The sequence below is a fragment of the Panthera leo genome, chromosome C1, assembly GCF_018350215.1.
Source record: "Panthera leo isolate Ple1 chromosome C1, P.leo_Ple1_pat1.1, whole genome shotgun sequence".
Taxonomy (NCBI): Eukaryota; Metazoa; Chordata; class Mammalia; order Carnivora; family Felidae; genus Panthera; species Panthera leo.
Genome location: NC_056686.1, coordinates 34,081,877 through 34,104,351, shown reverse-complemented (window position 1 = coordinate 34,104,351; position 22,475 = coordinate 34,081,877). Strand labels below are relative to the sequence as shown.

At 40.2% G+C, this 22,475-nt stretch overlaps 1 protein-coding gene, 1 non-coding gene and 1 pseudogene across 3 annotated transcripts in view; all 3 read right to left on the bottom strand.

The window, feature by feature from the left end:
• ST3GAL3 (ST3 beta-galactoside alpha-2,3-sialyltransferase 3) overlaps positions 1-22,475 on the bottom strand; it is a 199,640-nt gene that overhangs the window by 156,873 nt on the left and 20,292 nt on the right. For both annotated transcript variants that reach the window (XM_042951105.1, XM_042951104.1), the window contains exon 2: positions 16,142-16,286. In XM_042951105.1, the coding sequence (XP_042807039.1) occupies positions 16,142-16,256 (115 nt within the window). In that variant the 5' untranslated portion in view covers positions 16,257-16,286. The remainder of the gene's footprint in view (positions 1-16,141; positions 16,287-22,475) is intronic.
• Positions 4,552-4,970, bottom strand: LOC122227004 (annotated as a pseudogene).
• Positions 4,984-5,115, bottom strand: LOC122229039. The gene has a single exon (XR_006206901.1). It is a non-coding gene; the product is annotated as a small nucleolar RNA SNORA70 (small nucleolar RNA).

Here is a 22,475-nt window from a genome sequence, read left to right as displayed (position 1 = left end):
CTGAGCCGAAGTTGGACACTTAAACCCACTCAGCCACCCAGGCGCCCCATCTCTGGCTATTTTTAAAAACAGTATTACTGTGGTGCCTGGGTGGCTCAGTCGGTTAAGCATCTGACTTCAGCTCAGGTCATGATCTCACAGTTCATGTGTTCAAGTCCTGCATCAGGTTCTGTGCTGACAGCTCACAGCCTGGAACCTGCTTTGAACTGTGTCTCCCTCTCTCTCTGTCCCTCCCCTGTTTGTGCTCTGTCTCTCTCAAAAATAAATAAAAATTTTAAAAATTAAAAAAACACAGTATTCCTGAGGTCTAAATTAACATACAATAAACTGTCTATATATAAAGTGTACAACTTGAATTTTGACATATATCTGTGAAACCATCACCACAACTATGATAAGAAAGATATCAACCCCACAAGTTTCCTCAGGCTCCTTTAATCCCACCCCTCACCCTACTCCATTCCCAAGCTACCCCTGACCTGCTTCTTGTCACTATAAATAAGTTTGCCTTTTATAAATAGAATCATATTTTACGTACTCATTTGTGTCTGGCTTCTCTCACTCGGCGCAATTACTGTGAGATTCATCCATGTTATTTGTGTATGAACAGTTCATTCCTCTTTTGTACTCACATGAGATGACAGACGTTACGTAAATTTGTTGTGGTAGTTATTTCACAACACATACATATATCAAATCATCGTGCTGGACACCTAAAACCAATAGAATGCTGTGTGCCAATTATATCTCATAAAACTGGGAAAAAACGGTTCACTCTTCTAAGTTCATTCCTTTTTAATGCTGAGTAGCATTCCATTGTGTAGATGTACCACAATGTATTCATTTACCTACTGATGGATCTTTGAGTTGTTTCTAGTTTGGAGCTATTACAAACAAAGCTATGATGAATGCACACGTACAAGTCTTTGCATGAACATACACTTTCACCCCTCTTGAAGAGGAATAGCTAGGTATGTTAGGTGAATGTTTAATGTTTTTAAGAACTGCCAAATTGCTTTTCCAAGTGGTTGTACCATTTTCCATGACCACTTGCAGTGCAGAAGTGTTAACAGCTGTCCCATTCTGGACAACACCTGATGTAATCTATCTTTTTCATATTAGCCATTCTAAAGAGTTTAGAGTAATACTTTCTTATGGTTTTAACTTCTATTTTCTCCTAAGGACTAATCATGATTAGTATCTTTTCATGTGCTCACATGCCATCTGCATATCTACTTTGGTAAAGTGTCTATTTACATCTCTGCCCACTTTGATGTATTCAAAATACAAGTTATTTATTGTATTTATGGTTTGCAAATTTTCTCCCAGTCCATGGCTTGCCTTAAAATTTTTGTTAACAATGTTTTTTGAAGAGCAAAATTTTTTACCTTTGATGCAGCCCCATTTATTAATGTTTTCATGCTTTTTTTTTTTACCCTCCTAAGATATCTTTAGCAAATTCAAGGTTACCAAGATTCTGCCCTATATTTTGTTTATAGTTTTAGCACTTCCATTTAGATATATGATACATATCAAATTAATCTTGTATACGGTGAGAAACATGAGTCAAGATTTGTTTGCTACCATTTATCAAAAAGATTGTATTTTTTTCCTATTGAATTGCCTTGGTATCTTTATCAAAAATCAACTGGCTATTAAATAAGTAAATCATAGGAATAAAAGGCACAGCATAAGGAACACAGTCAATGTATGTGTATTTCCTTCCCTTTCCCTTATGTTCATCTATTTTAAGTTCCACATGAGTGAAATCAGATATTTGTCTTTCTCTGATTTATTTCACTAATATGCTCTAATTCCATCCACACTGTTGCAAATGATGACTTCATTCTTTTTGATCACTGAGTAATATTCCATTGTGCATGTGTGTGTCTGTGTGTATATACACACATATGTGTGTATATACACACATACACACATACTACATATGTGTATATATATACACACACATACACACATACTACATGTGTGTGTGTGTGTATATATTGTGTGTGTGTGTGTGTATATATATATATATACACACACACACACACACACACATATACACATACTACATCTTCTTTATCTATTCATCAGTCAATGGACATTTGGGTTCTTTCCATAATTTGGCTATTGTTGATAGCACTGCTATAAATATTGGGGTGCATATGTCCCTTCGAATCAGCATTTTTATACCCTTTGGGTAAATACCTAGTAGTGCAATTGCTGGGCCATAGGGTAGTTCTTTTTTTTTATTACTAAAAAAAATGTTTTCTTAATGTTTATGTATTTTTGAGAGAGAGAGAGAGAGAGAGAGTCAGAGTGTGAGTGGGGGAGGGACAGAAAGAAAGGGAGACACAGAACCTGAAGCAGGCTCTAGGCTCTGAGCTGTCAGCAGAGAGCCCGATGTGGGGCTCAAACTCACGAACCACAAGATCATGACCTGAACCAAAATCAGACGCTTAACTGACTGAGCCACCCAGGCACTCCAGGGTAGTTCTATTTTTAATTTTTTGAGGAACCTCCATACTGTTTTCCAGAGTGGCTGCACCAGTTTGCATTCCCACCAACAGTCCAAAAGGGCTCCCCTTTCTCTGCACCCTTGCCAACATACATCTGTTGTTTCTTGAGTTGTTAATTTTAGCCATTATAAGTAAGCTCTGTGCCCAACCTGGGGCTTGAACTCACGACCACATGATCAAGAAGAGTCACATGCCCTACCAAAACTATTTTGACAATTTTAAATTCTCTGTATTTTCATATTAACTTTAGAGTCAGCAATTTCTAGCAAAAAAGTGAATTTTTAAAAGAACCCACCACACCTTCTGGGATTTTTAGTGGAAATGTGTTGAATCCTAAAACAAATTGGGGAGATTCAGTATCTTAAGATCATGCCTTCTGCTCCATGAACACGGTGTATCTTTATTTCAATATTCTTTCATTTCTTACGCAGCAATGTTATGTGGATTTTAGCGTACATGCTGGCTATTCTGCTCCCTAGAGGGTCTCTCCTGCATTCAGATAGGCTAGTCTCCTAACTATCACAGAATGTACCTGCATACAGAAACGATTACCCAACCACATTGAGGGAATTGCAAAGAACCCTATGGAAAATAGTATAAATCAAGTCATAAATTTTATTCCCCTTTTTCTCCCATTTCTTCCTCCTACAGAGGCAACCATTCTATTGTTTAATGGATACATTTGCTTATGTTCTTTTAATATATGTATGTTTGATATGCATTTACTCTTTCTTATCAACTTTATCCAGGAGTAATTTACATACAATAAACTGCTTCAATTTAATGTATACAATTTGAAGAGTATTGACAGTTATATACATTCACAAAACCACTGCCATTATCAAGACACAGGGCATTTCTATCTCAAAAAATTCCTGTGCCCGTTTGCAATCCATTTCTCCCTTCATGTTTCATCCAAGGTAACTAACAATCTGCTTTTAATTATTAATAATTAGCTTGTATTTTATATAAATGGAACATATAATATGTAGTCATAATATACTATTATACTAATATCAATTAATATTAATGTGTACTAATATTAATATTAGTATGTACTTAATATGTACTTAATAATATTAATATGTACTCATTCATGAGCTTAACATTCATCCACGATGCTGAACGTATCAACTTTTTTCCTTTTCATTGTTAAATGGTACTTCACTGTGTGAATATGTCACATTTTGTTCATCCATTCACCTGTTGATAGACATTTGGGTTGGTTTCCAGTTTGGAGCTCCTGGGAATAAAGCTGCTGTGAGCATTCATGTACAGGTCTTATTTGGTCATATGCTTTTACTTTTTCTTAGGTAAATACTTACGAGTGGAATGACTGCCATTTGGCAGGTGTATGTATAACTTTTTTTTTTTTTAATTTTTTTTTTAACGTTTATTTATTTTTCAGACAGAGAGACACAGCATGAACGGGGGAGGGGCAGAGAGAGAGGGAAACACAGAATTGGAAGCAGGCTCCAGGCTCTGAGCCATCAGCCCAGAGCCCAACGCGGGGCTCGAACCCGCGGACCACGAGATCGTGACCTGAGCTGAAGTCGGACGCTTAACCGACTGAGCCACCCAGGCGCCCCAGCTTTTTAAGAGATTGCCAAACTGGTTTTCAAAGGAGTTGCACCATTTTACATTCACAACAGCAATATAAGAGTTCCATTTACTTCATATTCTTGCTACCACTTTGTTATCTTTTATCAAAACTTAAGTCATTCTAGTTGATATGTAATGTTATCTCACTATGGTTTTAATTTGTATTTCTATGATGAGTAACAATGTTGAGCATCTTTTCATGTGCTTATTACCATTCGTACATCTTTTGTAAAGTGTCTCTTCAAATATTTTACCCATTTTTGGTTAAGCTGTTTACCCTCATTAAATTATAAGAATTTTTTATATATTTTAGATACAAACATATGCATGTACTAAATATTTTTAACTGAATGTTATATATACAAGTACTAAATATTCTTCCCCATTCTATGGCTTGTCTTTTCATTTTCTTGGTGTTTTTTAAAAGACATTTTTTTTTTTGACAGGAAGCAGGATTTATTGGTGGGCATGAATGGGGAAGGGCAGTGCTGAGGTTCTCATGAGTGCAGAGCCCTCCATTTGTCCAAGAGGCCACGATTAGGGGTGTATTTGACCCCACAGCCATCTGTGGATGAGCCGCTTTTCAGCCACCATGTCTTCAAATTCGTCCACATTAAACTTAGTAAAGCCCCACTTCTTGGAAATGTGGATCTTCTGGCGGCCAGGGAACTTGAACTTGGCCCTAGGTAGGGCCTCAATCACATGCTCCTTGTTCTGCAACTTGGTACGGATGGACATGATGACTTGGCCAATGTGGACCCTGGCCACTGTGCCCTGGGGCTTTCCAAAGGCACCCCGCATACCTGTCTGGAGCCTAGACTGGAGAAAGCGTGAGGCCAAACCTCAACGTCCACCAGAAGAAAACTGTCTCCAAGGTCCCTTAGGGCAACCCATACAACCAACAGGCTGCATACCTACCAAGGAGGCTGCTGTTCACAGCCAATGCACACTGGGCCCCACGGGGAAAGAGCACAGTCGGCTTAATTGGCTGCAGAGGACAAACATTTTTAGTTTGGGTCAAGTTAATTTATCACTTTTTAATTTTATGGCTCATGTTTTTTGTTTCCTAAGAAATCTTTGTATTCCTGTTCTTTTAATTTACAAAAGTGGCACTGTGTTATTCTGTTTCACTTTTGACTTAAATTATGTATTTTGGGGCACCTGGGTGGCTCGGTCGGTTAAGTGTCCGACTTTGGCTCAGGTCATGATCTCGTGGTCCGTGAGTTCGAGCCCCGCGTCGGGCTCTGTGCTGACAGCTCAGAGCCTGGAGCCTGTTTCAGATTCTGTGTCTCGCTCTCTCTCTGCCCCTCCCCTGTTCATGCTCTGTCTCTCTCTGTCTCAAAAATAAATAAACGTTAAAAAAAATTTTTTTTAAATTATGTGTTTAAAGTTCCATCCATGTTGTTTTGTGTATATTGGATCTGTTACTTCTAACAGCTGCAAATCATTTCATGATATAAATACCCTACTTTTTGCCTACTCACCCCCACCCCTAGGATGGAAATACATTCATCCTCCAACTCCCTGAGCACACAAATAATGTATGTCTCTGGTAAGTGCCATGGAATGAATGAATATATATATATATATATATATATATATATATATATATATATATATATATACACACACACACACACACATATACATATATATACACACACACACACATACATTCACACACATACATATATATATGGCAGATTTGCTGAGCTAAAGGATGTATGTATACTTCAGTTAGTTATTACAAGAATGTGTTCCAGAATGGCTTTACCAGTCTACTTCCCACTGACAAAGAATACAGGTTACTATATTCTCACATTCCTGCCAACACTTGGATTATCCAGCTTTCTAACATTTCTTTTGTCAGTCTAAGGTATAAGGAGATATCTTGTTTTAATTTTAATATTTGTTATAGCTCATGAGTTTGAATATCTATTCCTACGCTTAACCTTATGGGTTTCTTATTCTGTAAACTCGTTCTAATTCTTTGCCCATTTTCTACTGGGATTGCTGCCTTTTTCTTCTTCGTTTGCAGGAATTCCTTGTATATTCTAAATATCAAACCTAGCAAATTTTATTTTTTTAATTTTATTTTAATTCCAGTATCATTGACAAATACTGAAATTTTCTCCTCCCAGTATATTATCTACATATTAACTTCATCTATCATGTCCTCAATAGCACAAAAATCTCAATGAACATTCTCTGTACACTTGGAACGAATGTGTATTCTGCCATTGGGTAAAATGTTCTATAAATGTCAATTAGGAAAAGGTAGTTCATAGAGTTGCTTAGGTCTTCTATATCCTTACAGATTTTTGACTTGTTTTATTAATTACTGAGAGAGGGGTATTAATATATTTGAACATGATTGTGGATTTGTCCCTTTCTCCCTTAGTTTTAACCAGTTTTTGCTTAATGAAGTTTAACACTCTCTGATTATTAGGTACATACATATTTATGTATGTCTTCTTGACAAACTGCTCCTTTTATCATTATGTAATAACCCTCTGTAATCTCTTGTCATATTTTTTGTCATAAGGTGTAATGACTGAAATTAATAGTTATGCCAACTTTCCTATGCTTATTATTTATATAAGATATATTTTCCATATCTTTGACCCTGTTTTTACTTTGAACCTGTTTTTAAATTTAAAATACAGGTCTCTTAGGGGTGCCTGGGTGGCTTGGTTGGTTGAGCATCTGACTTCGGCTCAGGTCATGATCTCGCGATTCGTGGGTTCGAGCCCCGCATCGGGCTCTGTGCTGACAGCTCAGAGCCTGGAGCCTGCTTCTGATTTTGTCTCCCTCTCTCTCTGCCCCTCTAGCTCACACTCTGTGTGTGTGTGTGTGGGTGTGTGTGTGTGTGTGTGTGTGTGTGTCAAAAATAAATAAACACTAAAAAACAGATTTAAAATACAGGTCTCCTATATCAGGACATACATCCTGCTTTGTTAACCATTCTGACAATTTCTGCCTTTAGCTGGAGTTTTAATCCATTCCCATTGAAATGTAATTGTTAACACAGTCAGGATTAAGTCAACTGTCAAATTTGTTTTCCATTTCTCTCTTCGGTTTTTTTGCTCTTATATTGCTGTTTTCCTGCTTTTGGGGGCGGTTAACTATTTTTTAGTGCTTTTTATTTCTTCATTGGCCTCTCAGATAAGTATACCTCTTTGTGTTATTTTTTTTTCCTAGTAGTTGTTCTACCAAGGAGTTCTGCTAAGGAATACACATCCTTAACTTATCAGAGTCTATTTAGAGCCAATATAATACCTCTTCACGTCTGACATTTCCTACCTCTTACTTTACTCTTTCCTCACTTTATACACAACATTCCTACTTCCCACTTCTTCTTTTCACAAATGTAATAACTTTACGACAGGTAAGGTTCCACTTATCTCCCCTCTCCCCATTTCTTGTGCAAGTTTTGTCATATCTTACCTTTACATAAATTCTAAGCCTCATTCTACAGGGTTATTATTTTTGCTTTAAGCAATTAGTTGTCTTTTAAGCAAACGATGAGAAAAAAAGGAATGAGTCTTTTATATTTGCCCCTTATTTACCATTTCCAGCAACCTTCGCTTTTCCCTGTTGATCCAAATGTCCATCTGCTCTCACGTCCTGTTGGCCTGAAGGATATTCTTTAGTGTTTTTTCTGTTAATGCAGCTTTGCTAGCAACAAACTCTCTTAACTGTTATCTGAAAAAAATGTCTTCATTTCATCCTCATTTTTGAAGGATATTTCCAACAGATAAAGGATTCTGGGATGACAGGTGTTTGGTATTTCTCTTTCAGCACTTTGAAGATCTTTCATTGTGTGAACTCTACTGCTTCTGGTGAAAGGTCAGTGGGGTTTCCTACTCCCATAGACAAAGTTTCTTTTTCTTTGTCTTCAAGATTTTCACTTTAGATTTCAGACGTTTAACTATCATATGCCTAAACTTTCCCAATATTTATCCTTTTTAGAGTTTGCTGAACTTCTTAGATCTGTAAGTCAACGTTTTTCACCAAATTTAGGAAGCTTTCAGCCGTTATGTCTTAACATTTTTTTCTGTCCAACACTCATATATATTAGACAATTTTATACTGCCCCACAGGTCCCTGAGGCTCAGTTCATTTTTCCTCAATATTTTTTTTCTTTCTGTGTTTCAGACTGGATAATTTCTATTGCACTCCCTTCAACTTCACTGACTTCTGTTATATTCAACCTACTGTGAAGTGCAATCTTCATTTTCTGTTCCTATACTTTTTAGTACTAGAATTTGTTTTTGGTTTTTTTATAGTTTTGATTTCTCTGCTGAGACTACTTATTGTTCACTGTATTTTTCTTTAATCCTTTAAATTATTTGTAATAGGAGCAGTTGGGTGGCTCAGTCAGTTAAGTGCCAGACTTTGGCTCAGGTCATGATCTTGCAGTTTGTGGGTTCAAGCCCCACACTGGGTTCTGCACTGATGGTACAGAGCCTGCTTAGAATACTCTCTATCTCGCTCACACTCTCTGCCCCTCCCCCACATGCATTCACACTCTCTCAAAATAAATAAGCTTAAAAAAAAAAAAAGAACAGCATTTATTTAAAAAAATAAAATAGGGGCAATGGGGTGGCTCAGTCGGTTGAGTGTCCAACTTCGGCTCAGGTCATGATCTCACAGCTTGTGAGTTCAAGCCCTATGTCGGGCTCTGTGCTGGCAGCTCAGAGCTTAGAGCCTGTTTCAGATTCTGTGTCTCCCTCTCTCTCTCTGTGTCTCCCCTGCTTGTGCTCTGTCTCTGTCTCTGTCTCTCTCTCTCTCTCTCAAAAATAAACAAAGAAATGTTTAATAAAATAAAATAAATTATTTGTAATAGCTATTTTGCTATGTGAGTTCTCTCATCTACAGGCTTTGTTTTTTCTTTAATATGGGTCACTATTTCCTTCCTGTCTGTTTGTATGTCTACTAACTTTTTATTGAACACTGACCACTCTGGATGTTGCATGCAGAAACTATGAATACTGCTATCTTCCTCTGAAGCGTGCCGATTTCTATTTTATCAGGCAGTTCAATTACTGCCTGACCACCTTGAATTTGTGGAGGCAGGATTCGACGCTATGTTTAGTGTGGATCTGAAGAAAGTCCATGGTATTTTTGACTCTTCTCTAACTTGACAGGACCCAGCCTTGGTTGGGGCTTGGTTTTAGGTCTTGTTAGGGTGAGTCTTACTCTGGAGTGAGATCTTTATTCTTAAGGCATGAACTTTCTGGCATCTGGATGCCAGGGGTAGTAAAGTTCTAATGAGATTTCTCCACTCTGGTAGGGCTGCAACTTCAAAGTCCCTGACTCTTCAGCCACCCACAGACTGCTTGACCTCTACTCCTGTCCTGTACAGCCGTTACCTACGTAGTTAAATTCAGGTGGTTTTGCCCTGCACATACATAGCCCAGTCCACAGCTACCGACTCCTAGGAATTCCTCCCCCAGCCCGGCTTGTGTCTCTCAAAAATTCCCTACTCAGTGATGACCTGCCTCACGGACTCCAACCACTTCAGCTGCCCTACACCCTGATCTCTGCCTCCTCAGCCAAGTGGAGGCACTATGGTCTGTTGAGATTCCAGCTCTGTGGGCAGGGCTGGGAAATTGCCCCCACAAAGAGAACTGCAGAGCTCACCTCATAAGTTTTCCTTTTCTTAGGCACTGAAATTTTATACTGCCTCCTGTCCACTGCTTGGCAAGAGTTGCTTCATTTATACTGTCCAGCTCTGTAACTATTAATAGAGAGACGGCTAGCTTGATACCAGTTATGCCATTATCATAAGAAGCAGAGTGTTACCCTAAGCCACAGGCTAGAAATACCAGCCTCCATTTCGTTTTTAAGATGGAAAACTAAGAGTGAACATAATTTCCTATGTCTATTAAGCTAAACTTAATCTACCCTTCTCCCAACATCAGATCAAAACTCCAACTTACTTGCCAGATGGTATTCTCCATAGTAATCAGATCAATAATGCATATTTTATGATCTCTCCCGTTATGATCTTTTGTAAAATATAGGCAAGAACACAGAGGGAATTGCAATATTGATAAATATGGTAACATGAATTTTTAAAGGTCCCATAAGAAATTAATCCTACTCCTCCAAAATATCCACTTTAACTTATGAAATACATATAGATAAAAATTAAAATAATAAAATATGTAAAGTTTCCATGAAAGGGAGCACGGGAATCAGGTCTACCGATAAGAGGCAACAACCCAACTCTCCTATAAGACCTGACCTGAATAAAGCATCAGAGCCAAGAGAAATGTCAGTATTTTGTCTCCATTTTGGAGATGAAGAAACTGAAGTACATCTAACTCACTCCAAGACTGTGTTCATTTGTTCATTAAGTTAAACATATGTACATATATATTTTTATCATCTTACATGTGTGTGTGTATAAACATGCACACACATACATAAAATATGATAATTCTACAGTACTTTACTAAGAGTATTTTTTTAGAGCAGTTAGGTTCACAGAAAATTCAAGGGAAAGTACAAATATTTCTTATTATACCTCCTGCCCCCACACATGTATATCCTCCCCCATTATCAATATCCCTCACCAGAGTGGTACACTTTTAAAACTGATGAACCTATCCTGATACATCATAATTACCTAAAGTCCATAGTTTACATAAGGGTTTATGCCTGGTGTTGCACAGCCTCTGTGTTTGGACAAAAGTACAAAAACATATTCATCATTATGATATCTTATAGATTCACTACCCTAAAAATCCTCTATGCCCTGCTTATACCTACCTCTCCCCACTTCCAACCTCTGCAACCACTAATCTTTTTATTATCGCCATAGTTTTGCCTTTTCCAGAATGTCATATAGTTGGAATCATACAGTGTGTAGCATTTTCAGATTGGCTTCCTTCACTTAGAAATATGCATTTAAGGCTCCCCCATGTCTATTCATGACTTGATAGTTCACTTACGTTTAGCGATTGACAATATTCCATTGTCTGGATCTACCACAGTTTCTCCATTCAACTATTAAAGGACATCTTGGTTGCTTCCAACTTTTGGCCATTAGGATGAATATAGCTGCTATAAACATCTGTGTGCAGGGTTTTTTGTGGACAAAAAAACAACCAACTCCTTTGGGTAAATACCAAGGAATGTGACTGCTAGATCACAGAGTAAGAATATGTTTAGTATTATAAGAAACTGCCAAACTGTCTTCCAAAGTGTCTGTACCATCTTGTGTTCCCACCAGCAATGAATGAGGGTTCCTGTTGCTCCACATCCTCGCCAGCATTTGATGTTGTCAGTGTTCTAGGACTTTGACCATTCTAATAGGTACATAGTGGTATCTCAACGTTGTTTTAGTTTGTATATCCCTGATGATGTATGATGTCTTTTCATCATTTCCCATCTGTATCCCTTCCGTGGGGAATTCTTTGCCCTCAAGGATGGAACTGGATATTTCCTTTCTCCCACGTGGAAGGCTAGAGATGACTGGAGCTGGATACTTCCCTTTCCCCAGATCAGTTAGGTTCTGATACTACTCCAACAGGCTGGGCTCTGGTTAACTAGTTTCCCTTGAGGGCAGCTCTTATTAAGAAGAAAAAACTGTCCTGGCATATTTCAAAACGGTTCCTTTCTTCTCATGTGCCAGATGCATGGAAGACCTTTCCCCAATATCTCCTGTGAGAATCTGGCTGAGCCCCTGGAAATAAATCTCACAATACTGTGGGGGCCCCCTGTGACTGGCTCCTCCTAGAGTTTTTGATTCTCGGACTTGTCCAGAGCCTCCAGCAATTCATCTATTATAATTCAGGTTTTCCTATTCTGGCACTGCTTCCTGTGACAGTTTTTGCATGCCACTCCCTGTATTCACCTGTCTCTCCAATCTCAGAGGCAGCAGTCTGCCCTGTGTCCTCCTCTCTCTTATGGATCCAAAAAGAATTACTGGTTTTTCTGTCTGCTCAGGTTTTTAGGTGTTGTGAGGACAGAGCGGTAACTTCCAAGCTCCTTAACATAAGAAACCAAAAACTGCAAGCTACAGAACTTTTAAAAACAAGTTGATAATGAGACCAATCTTATACTTAAAGCCTTTCAGGTTAAGCACTTGACCCAGGTCCTGGCAAGTTGACCAAGCCTTGGCCACACACGGCTCTAAGCTGCTCAAAACAAAGCAGTGTGCACCTTGCCACAATGTCTTGGGACTGATGAAATCATAAGATTTTCTGTCTAGAAGGGATTCTATGCCCTAACATGGCATTTCATACACACATCTCTTTTAGAACACAACATATAAGGGGCACCTGGGTGGCTAAGTCAGTTGAGCGTCCGACTTCAGCTCAAGTCATCTCACAGTTCATGGGTTCGAGGCCTGCATTGGGCTCACTGCTGTCAGCATAGAGCCTGCTTCAGATTCTCTGTCTCCCTCTCTCTCTCCGCCCCTCCCCTGCTTGCGCGCTCTCTTTCAAAAATAAATAAACTATTTTTTAAAAATAGAGCTGTTATTGTGTCAATAGGCTGAGACCATGAAGGTCTACGTTCATCTTATATCCACTTTACACAGAATAGTACATGGGCCAAAATAGGAATATACTGCTTACTGAATGCATAATTTAATAATAAAAATCTCTAGATTCCCCCCACCACCATGAAGGAATTCCAATAGATAACCTTGGTAAGTCATAAAAAAGTGTAAAAATTAAGGAAAAATAATGCTAAAGACATTTATTGTTCAAACTTGGAAATACCCCCCCGGATGAAAGACATACAAACTCTTATTGAGCCTCTTTGAAGCCTCAGCTCCTGCATCTGTAAGAGAGCATAATAATAATCAATCTAAACTATGAGGACCAGGGGCACTTGGGTGGCTCAGTCAGTTCAGCGTCTGACTCTTGATTTTGGCTCAGGTCACAGGATTGAGCCCCACATCAGGCACCACACTGAGCATGAAGCCTGCTTAAGATTGTCTCTCTCTTTCTCTCTCTCTCTCTCTCTCTCTCTCTCTCTCTCTGTCTCTCCGTCTCTCTCTCTCTCTCCCTCAGCCCCTCTGCCCCGCTCGTGCTCTCTCCCTGTCTCTAAACAAAAGAAATCAGTGTGCCTGGATGGCTGAGTCGGTTAAGTGTCCGACTTTGGCTCGGGTCACGATCTGATGGTTCACAAACTGGAGCCCCGCATCAGGCTGTCTGCTGTCAGCACAGAGCCTTCTTCAGAAACTCTGTCCCCCTGTCTCTCTGCCCCTCCCCTGCTCATTTTCTCTCAAAAATAAGCATTAAAAAAATAATAATAATAAATTTAATTAAAAAAAACTTTTAATGTTTGTTTATTTTGAGAGAGACAGCATGCGACCAGGGAAGGGGCAGAGAGAGGGAGAGAGCAGGCTCGACATAGGGCTCAATCTCACAAACCGTGAGATCATGACCTGAGCCAAAATTGAGAGTCAGACACTTAACTGACTCAGCCAGCCAGGAGCCCCCACAAAAAAAAGTCTTAATAAACTATGAGGTTCAAATACATTATGAATACAAAGTTCCCATCACAGCACATAGACACTCAGTAAATTACTATTTTCGTTTTATTATTATTAGCAGCAGCAGTAAATTTCACTACACAATGGCCATCTCCTATAGGAGGCTCAATAAACTGACTTTTGTTTCTTGAGTAAAAGACACTTCTCCGCCTTGGTCAGCCATCAGAGTTGGTCATATTACCCTGCTCTCTGATGTTACAGTACAGAAAACAATATGCTACAGTAAGACGGTCTAAAACGACCTATTCAAAGTCAAGTATCTAAAAGGCCTGAGTGTCAGAAGAACAAAAAGATGCAAATAGTGGTTAGTCAGCTGATAATTCACTCCAAGGAAAGCAGACAGCTATTAATAAACTACTGAAGCCTACAGCGCTGGCTCGTGAACACACAGCACCCTGCCACCTCCAAGCCAATAAACTGCTTGCTCGTTTGGAGAACTTCCTTTCTTTCCCTTCCCCTTACTTCCCTTCCTTCTTTCTTCTCCGCCTCCGTCCTGACACTCTCTGCTATTTCTTCTCTGAGTCCCTCTCCTCTCTTTTTACCAATTAGAATACAGAATTCAATCCTATCCTTAGTCTTAGTATTTATTATACTTTTCAATAAAATAAGGAACATGGGTTTTAAAGACAAACCAGGATTCAGTTCCGGTTCTAATAATTAGCTGTGTAACATTTAATTAAGTCCTTGTTTGCTCAGCTGGAAAACAGGGATAACAGCATCTCCACATGGTTACAGTGAGAAGTAAATTTATTTTAATTTAATTTAACTTCATATAATTTAATATAATTAATAAGTTGTGTAGCCTAACACCTGGCATATGATAGGTCTTCCATAAAGTTAATGTCCTTCTCAACTTCTCTAGGAAAATATTATCTAATTCTTAGTTATGTTGTCTACAGGTCAAGAGTTCTCAACAGAAAAGGAGACCACCATTCCTTGAACATATTTCTATTTTATGGATACAGATAAAATCTATCCATGATGGATATAGAGAATGCTTTTGACTACAGAATTTTGCACTGCACTGATGCAAACACTTGATTCTGGGTAGTCTTCTTGTTTTAAAAAATAAGTTGGGACAGAGAAATTTAAATAAACTCTGGAAAGACAAAGTAATTAGTGAAAATTATAAGCTAACCGTTTAAGAGGCACTGAAACATCCCACGTAAAACAAGAAGTTAAGAGGTAACACTACATTTTAAAAATTGGCTTGAGGGGCGCCTGGGTGGCTCAGTCGGTTGGGTGTCGACTTCGGCTTAGGTCATGATCTTACGGTTCACAAATACGGGCCCTGCATCAGGCTCTGTGCTGACAGCTCGGAGCCTGGAGCCTGCTTCAGATTCTTTGTCTTCCTCTCTCTCTGCCCCTCCCCTCCTCACACTCTGTTGCTCTCTCTCTCTCTCAAAACTAAATAAACATTAAAAAAAATTTTTTTTAGTTGGCTTGAAACTGCTTCAGGAGTTTGGGCCATGTAAGAAATAAATGAATTACTTCATAGGAATGGTTCCGCTATCAAGGTCTCAATACAATAATAGTAGGTCAATGCCACTTGCCTCTTCCCACTCATTTTAACCTGAGACCCAGAGACTGACTCGACTCTCGAGTGAATTCTACACTGGTAGCCAGTCAATGTTTGTAAAAACAAAACTATTTTAGGGAAGTCACATTCACCAGGAATCAGGACCAGACTACCCAGTGTTTCCTGCACCGAACTCAGCCAGCCATCAGACAAACAGAACCAAAAGGAAAACTACATATGGTCACTGTGTGATACTTCAGGCAACATCCAAGAAGAGAATGTGCACCTGCTGGTGACGCCCAATGAGAGCCCTTTGGCCACAAGCCTCAAAACACCACAGCACAGGCCATACTGCATGAGTCGAAACCAAGTCAGGGGGTACAGAGAACTGTGTGGCAAACACTGTGTAACATAGGAGGCCAGGAGTACAAGCCAGAGAAAGGGATTAGGAGGTACTGGGGAGGGTGCGGGGAGGGGAGCCATTATTCTGTTCAGGTACAAGTTCAGTGCCAGCAAGGACAAAATAACTAGGTAGACAAAATTTCTTCAGGGAACATAAAACAAAGACAGTATTAAATTGAAAACTGCAAATTCAAAGAAAAGGTAAAGGTGAACGTTTTCAGGACAGAAGAAAACCAGCTGTGATACGGAGCCCCGAGGCAACGAATACAAATGGGAGAGGCAACGCACTTTAGTAATTAAAAAGCACGGCATTCAGAAACCAGAAGTACTGGAAGAGTTTGGGCTTTTATTGCAGAATAGCATGTTTTTACGGATATCATAAGAGGATATGCCATGGCATGCAGTTTTTGAAAAACATCAAAGATCTCAACCTACAGCCACAAAAATGGGAGGCAATTTCTGAGCCTGAGTCCCAGGAGCGTGCGGTCTCCTCTCACTGCCTGTCTCCGAAGGGTGTGAGGGCACTGCAGCCCAGCGAACACCCCACGTTCCCTGGGGGCAGGCTGGGGTGACCATACTTACTGGGGTCCTCCCACTGGAGTAAATGCAGCTTCCACGCAGAGTAATACAAAAATCCCAGTACCAGAAAAAGGCAGAGGGCTAGCAGCAGATTGCGCACAAATACCAAGAGTCCCATCTTCACATGGTTTACAATTTCCTACATGACCTAAAAGGAAAAAAAAAAAAAAAAAATCAAAAAAATAATTCAGGTCTTAAAGGATAAAGCAATCATCTTGTTGATATACTCTATCTTAAAATAAGTATTTACAGGAGAATTTCCAAACGAAGAACCACCTGGAGTTACCACTGAGTTCCTGACCTAGCAATCCTCCAAGCTGCCCGTCCTGGCCTTGAGACACAGCTCCACCAGTCACTCAGCATCCAAAGCCAGAACTCAGCAATTGTCCCTGCGTTCCTCCTCTCCCTCCTTCCCAGCACCCAATCAATGACCAAATTGTGGCGATTCCAACCTCCCACGTAAGTCTTGAGTCATGCTCCTTCCCCCCATCACTACCCTAGTCCACACCACCGCTGCATTCCCACAGACAGTTCCCCGCCTCCGAAGTGCACTCTCCCGGATCCATTCTCACACGGAGGTAGGACTGGTCCGTTATTCTGACGCCATTCTCCTGCTTCAACCCCGCTGAGCTGGCGTTCCACCGACGTGTAACAAAGTACCGCAAACCCGGCAGCTCCAAGCAACACAGATGTGTTGTCTCAGAGCTCCGGGTGCCCAACGTCCCGGTACACTGTGTCTCAACAGGGTCCTCTGCACAGGGTGTCACAGGGCCAAAACCAAGGAGTCGGTCGGTAGGGCTGTGTTCCTTTCTACAGACACCGGAGACGGATCTGCTTCCGAGCTCATTCCAGCTATGGGCTGAACGCAGTTCCCAGCAGCTGTAGGGCTGATGTCCCCATCTCCTGGCCGGATATCAGTCTCTGCTCCACGCGGCCCCCTTCAGCCACGCTGGATTAGGTCCCTCTCACTCTGAATCTCTCCAACTTCCCCTTCTACCACATATTGCTTCTGTCCCCAGCCAGAGAAACTTCTTTGCTTCTCAGGCTCATATGATTAGGTCGGGTCCACTTGAAGAATCCAGGATAATCTCCCTGTTTTAAGGTCTGTAGTCTTTAAAAAAAAAAAATTTTTTTAATGTTTCTTTATTTTTGAGAGAGAAAGAGAGAGATAGAGCATGAGCAGGGGAGGAATAGAGAGAGAGGGAGCCACAGAATCCAAAGCAGGCTCGAGGCTCTGGGCTGTCAGCACAGAGCCCGACGTGGGGCTCAAACTCACGAACCGTGAGATCATGACCTGAGCTGAAGTCGGATGCTTAACTGACTGAGCCACCCAGGCTCCCCAAGGTCTGTAGTCTTAACTGCATTTGCAAAGTCCCTTCTGCCACATGAGGGAACATATTTATGGATACCAGGGATTCAGATGTGGACATCTTTGGGGGGCCATTCTGCCTAACACATCTTTCATTAAATTCTCAATTCCTTGAGAATAAAGGAATTGCTCCTTAGAGTTTAGCAGTTTCTGACTGTACCCCTATTTACTCTCCAACCCATCTCTTGCACTTTCCAACCCTGTCTGTGTCCTTTGCCTTTCTTCTTCCAACTCACTGAACGCAGCCTTGTTTCTTTCCTCAAGGCCTGCCTGGAACATTCTCTGATGATCAGCATTCTCTGATGCTCACCTTAAATGTAACATCAGCCGGGAAGACTTCCTAGGATCACCACCCCCTACCCCACTAAGATATCTTGGCCATGAAATAACATATGAGAAAGAAATTATGTATAAACACTATACATAAAGTGATTAAAAAGTTATCAACTAGAGATTATATAACTGTCCACCTAGAAAAGCCAAGAGAATCAACTGAAAAAACCATCAGAACAAATAAGTAGGTGATAAGATTAATTTACAAAACTCAACAGCTTTTTTTAAGTTTGTTTTTTTTTTTTTTTAATTTTTTTTTTTAAGTTTATTTATTTTTGACAGAGAGAGAGGCAGAGAATGAGCAGGGGAGAGGCAGAGAGAGATGGAGACACAGACTCGGAAGCAGGCTCCAGGCTCTGAATTGTCAGCACAGAGCCCGATGTGGGGCCCGAACTCACAAACTGCGAGATCATGACCTGAGCTGAAGTCAGATGCTCAACCCACTGAGCCACCCAGGCGCCCCATTAAGTTTTAATTTAAGTAATCTCTACACTCCACATGGGGCTCGAACTCACAACCCTGAGATTAAGAGTCGCGTGCTCTTTCAACTGAGCCAGCCAGGCACCCCACAAAAATCTTCTTAAAAACTATACCAACAATAACTGATGAGAAGATGTAAGAGGAAGAATTCCATTCATGATGGCAACAAAACCTATAATATATCTAAAAATAAACTTAGGAGGAAATGGGCAAGATTTTCACCAAAGGGCATAAAAGATCTGAATAAATAAAGAAAACACACCAGGCTCCTAAGTGAGAAGTTTCGATATTGGAAATATGTCAGTTCTCTATAAATTCAGTCTGACTCCAGCCAAGATCCATGTTTGTTTGTTTGTTTTAACTTAAATCTAAAGTTAATCCAAACACTTCATGCCCAAGAAGAGCCAAGAAATTGTTTTTCATGAAAAATAATGAGGATTTGCCTTACCAGATATCAAAACAACTCAAAAAACTAAAAGTAAATAAAATAAAAATACAAATAAAATTAAAAAAAAAAAAACAAAACTCAAAGCTGTAATTCTTAAGATAGATGAGTACTGGCACAGGAAAAGACAAACAGATGAATAGAACAGAGTCTACAAATGAGCTTCCTTAGTAGAGATAGATAAATAGAGATATACACACATACATACATGTATAAATGATTTTACTTTATCTATATATGAATTTATTCTATGATAAGGATATAAATCTTATAAAGAAAAAAAAAAACATGATAGGATACATAGCTGTTGATGGGGTTACCTCCAGGAAATAGGATGCAATGTTAGGAAGTACTTTTTCCTTTATATATTTCTAAGTTAAGTTTATTTGTTGTAAGTCACAAGTATTACCTCTACAATTTTTTAACATTAAAAAAACCAAACACCACACTGTAGAAATGTAAAATGGCAGACTCTTTCAGAAGCAAAGGGGAAGTAAGTGGCTACTGAAATTTATAACATTCGTGCACCCTGGCCCAGCATTTCTATTTCTGTGACTTCTTCCTAAAGGAACATTCCAACAAATACTTTACAAAATAGGTACATAAATGTCCATTAGCAACACTCACTATAAGAACAAAATACTAGAAAAAAAATTCAAATGTCCATCAACAGGGAACCAAACAAATAAATTATTGTGCATCTACACAATGACATCTATATCAGCTGGGGTCTTGGCAGGAAACAGATGGCACATGCAGAGAATGAACCGAAGGAAATTAATGACAGGATTTTTTATAGCTGTGTGAGTAGAGTGAAAGGAACCAACCACGGGTGGTGAAGCATCCAGGGACTATCAACAGTAGGAAGCTACTCTTGCCCTCAAGGTGAAAGAGCAGGAGACAAAGGGTATCATCGGAAAAGAGAGGCCAGCCATCAGGAAGATCACTACCAAGGGCACAGCGGCTCCTGGAGCCCCAGTAAGGGGTGGGAGGGGTAAGAAATGCTCTGACTTCTCCCACCACTCACCCTCCGATCCCTGTCCATGTCTTTTATCAGCTGATTCCAAGCCAGAGGGCAAAAAAGCCCAGATGATGCTGTTCTTAGATGTCAGTCACCAGCACAGAGGATACAAGGTGGGTGATGGATTGATGAGGGCAAGAGAATGACATGTATAGTATACGATGTACCCATTACACAGAATGAGGCACAGCTGTATGTCCTCACATAGGCAAAACGTCTAGTATACACTGCTAAGTGGAAAAAATCTAGTTGTAGAGTCGTAATATATATGTATGGCCCATATGCTGGTGGTAACAAACAAGGACGACACTGATATTGAAAATTAAGGTTACGTGTTAAGCACATACTTACAAGAATAGGCACCAAACTGAAAAGTGGGTTTGGAGGGTTGTTTTCTTTTCACAATCTGTTTATTTGTACATTTATGTTTAATTTTAATTTTTATATTTATGCAAATAACAAATGTACAAAGGGGTGCTTGGGTGGCTCAGTTGGTTGAGCGTCTGACTTCAGCTCAGGTCATGATCTCGCAGTCTGTGGGTTCGAGCCCCGCGTCGGGCTCTGTGCTGACAGCGCAGAGCCTGGAGCCTGCTTCAGATTCTGTCTCCCTCTCTCTCCGCCCCTCCCCACTCATGCTCTGTCACTCTCTCTGTCAAAAATAAATAAACATTAAAAAAAATATAACAAATGTACAAAGTTTTCACATTGAAACAGGAATTAGAGACTTGCAATTCCAGCAACACAAAGGCCTGTATCCCATCCAGGGCTCCTGTTAAAAACAACAACAAATTTAAGGGGTAAGCAGCCTGCCTACAAAGGCAAGTGGCTGTTGGAAAGCTATTCCTTTCAGGGACGCCTGGGTGGCTCAGTCGGTTAAGCGTCCAACTTCGGCTCAGGTCAGCATTTCATGGTTCATGAGTTCGATCTCCGAGTCGGGCTCTGTGCTGACAGCTCAGAGCCTGGAGCCTGCTTTGGATTCTGTGTCTCCCTCTCTCTCTGCTCCTGCCCCGCTCGCACTCCGTCTCTCTCTCTCTCACTCAAACACAAACGTTAAAAAACAATTAAAAACAAAACAAAACAAGCCTTGCCTTTCAGAAGGCGGCCGTACCTTCCCCTGCTTTCTGTCCTGAATGCAGATGTGATGCCTGAACATACATACAGTCTACAAACCTGAGGCTCCAGCAGACACAGGACCATCAGTCAGTCAACAGATTTACCTATCTGTTCAGCAAATATGACAGCGAGAAGGCTGAACTAATCACCTATTTCACTTCTACCTCCTCTTCCATTAAGGAAAAGGATCTTCAAATGAAGATGTAGAACAAACACCCAAACACCCAAAGAGGAAACTGGTTTCCTAAAGTGGATGACATACAAAGAAACAAATAAAATAAGCGTTTAAAATACGCCAAAACCTCCAAGACGGAAAAATAACAGCACCTCAAAATTCTGAGAGACAAAATTTCAAACTCACAGCTAGGACAAAAGCTTGAGGGTGTTGGGGGAAACCGCTCCTCTCACACACTGTGTGGTGGTGGGAAGGATGGGGCCATGTCTAACGAAATTACATGCTTTGCCCTTTACCCCAGTAATCTCACATTTAAGAAACTATCCAAAGACACACTGACAAAAATTCACAATTCACGCACATGGCTATTTACCGCAGCACTATTTGTAATATAAGAGAGTTAAGTCCTTTGGTCGGAACTGAATAAACTACGGTATATCCACTAAAATGGAGGATTATGCAGCCATGAAAAGGAATGAGCTCCCTCCTTGTCTGCCTTTCTGAATAATTTAATCTAAAAGCCATTAAGCTTCAGGTGCCAATCAGGGTAGGCGTGGACTGGAGTGAAGAGAGGTGCGGGGCATCCAGCCATCATGAGGGGGTCTCGGGGTGTGGCAACAGGCAATGCTGGGATTAACCAAATAAGTAAGTAAGTACACTGACGCTAGCTAACAGGAGCCAGATTTCTCCATGGTGGGGAAGGGAATTGCAAACAGGAAAAGAGAAAAACTAGAAAAAATTTTGGGGGTTGTACTGAAATTGAAAGGTTTGGTATAAATGGATGGTTTTTGATATATAAAGATATGAACTATAAAAATAAATATAGATGTGGGCAGTGTGTGTGCCTTTGTGTGATACATGCATATATTCCCTAGCTCTGGTCACTGGGAAGAGCCTGGCAGCAGTCATGTCCCAATTACAAAGAGCACGTCTAGCAGCTAGACCTTGGTTTCTAAATACCATTCTTCCCTGACAAGAACCAGGGATCCCTGGAAGCATGGCTGACTGCAGGGCTGAGGCAAAGAAGGCACAAACAAGATAAGCCTGGATCCTTTGCGGTGCCTCGGAGCAGGTAAAGGCTCAAGGAGTGAGGCCATATCGAACGTAAAATGAAGCCAACTTGTGGGGCTCCTAATGGTCAGCTCTGGAGCAGTTCAGATCAATAATAAAAGATCATAACCCATTAAACAAGAGTCTAATAAATGAGGAGAGGAGAAAGTGCTCCCTTAGATCAGAATACCAACTAATGAATGTAGAAGGAATAACGTAATTAGAAAGTCACCATTTGTTATAGCGGCATTATCAACAACAGCCATAGTATGGAAAGAGCCCAAATGTCCATCGATGGATGAATGCATAAAGAAGATGTGGTATATATCTATACATATATATCTATAGATA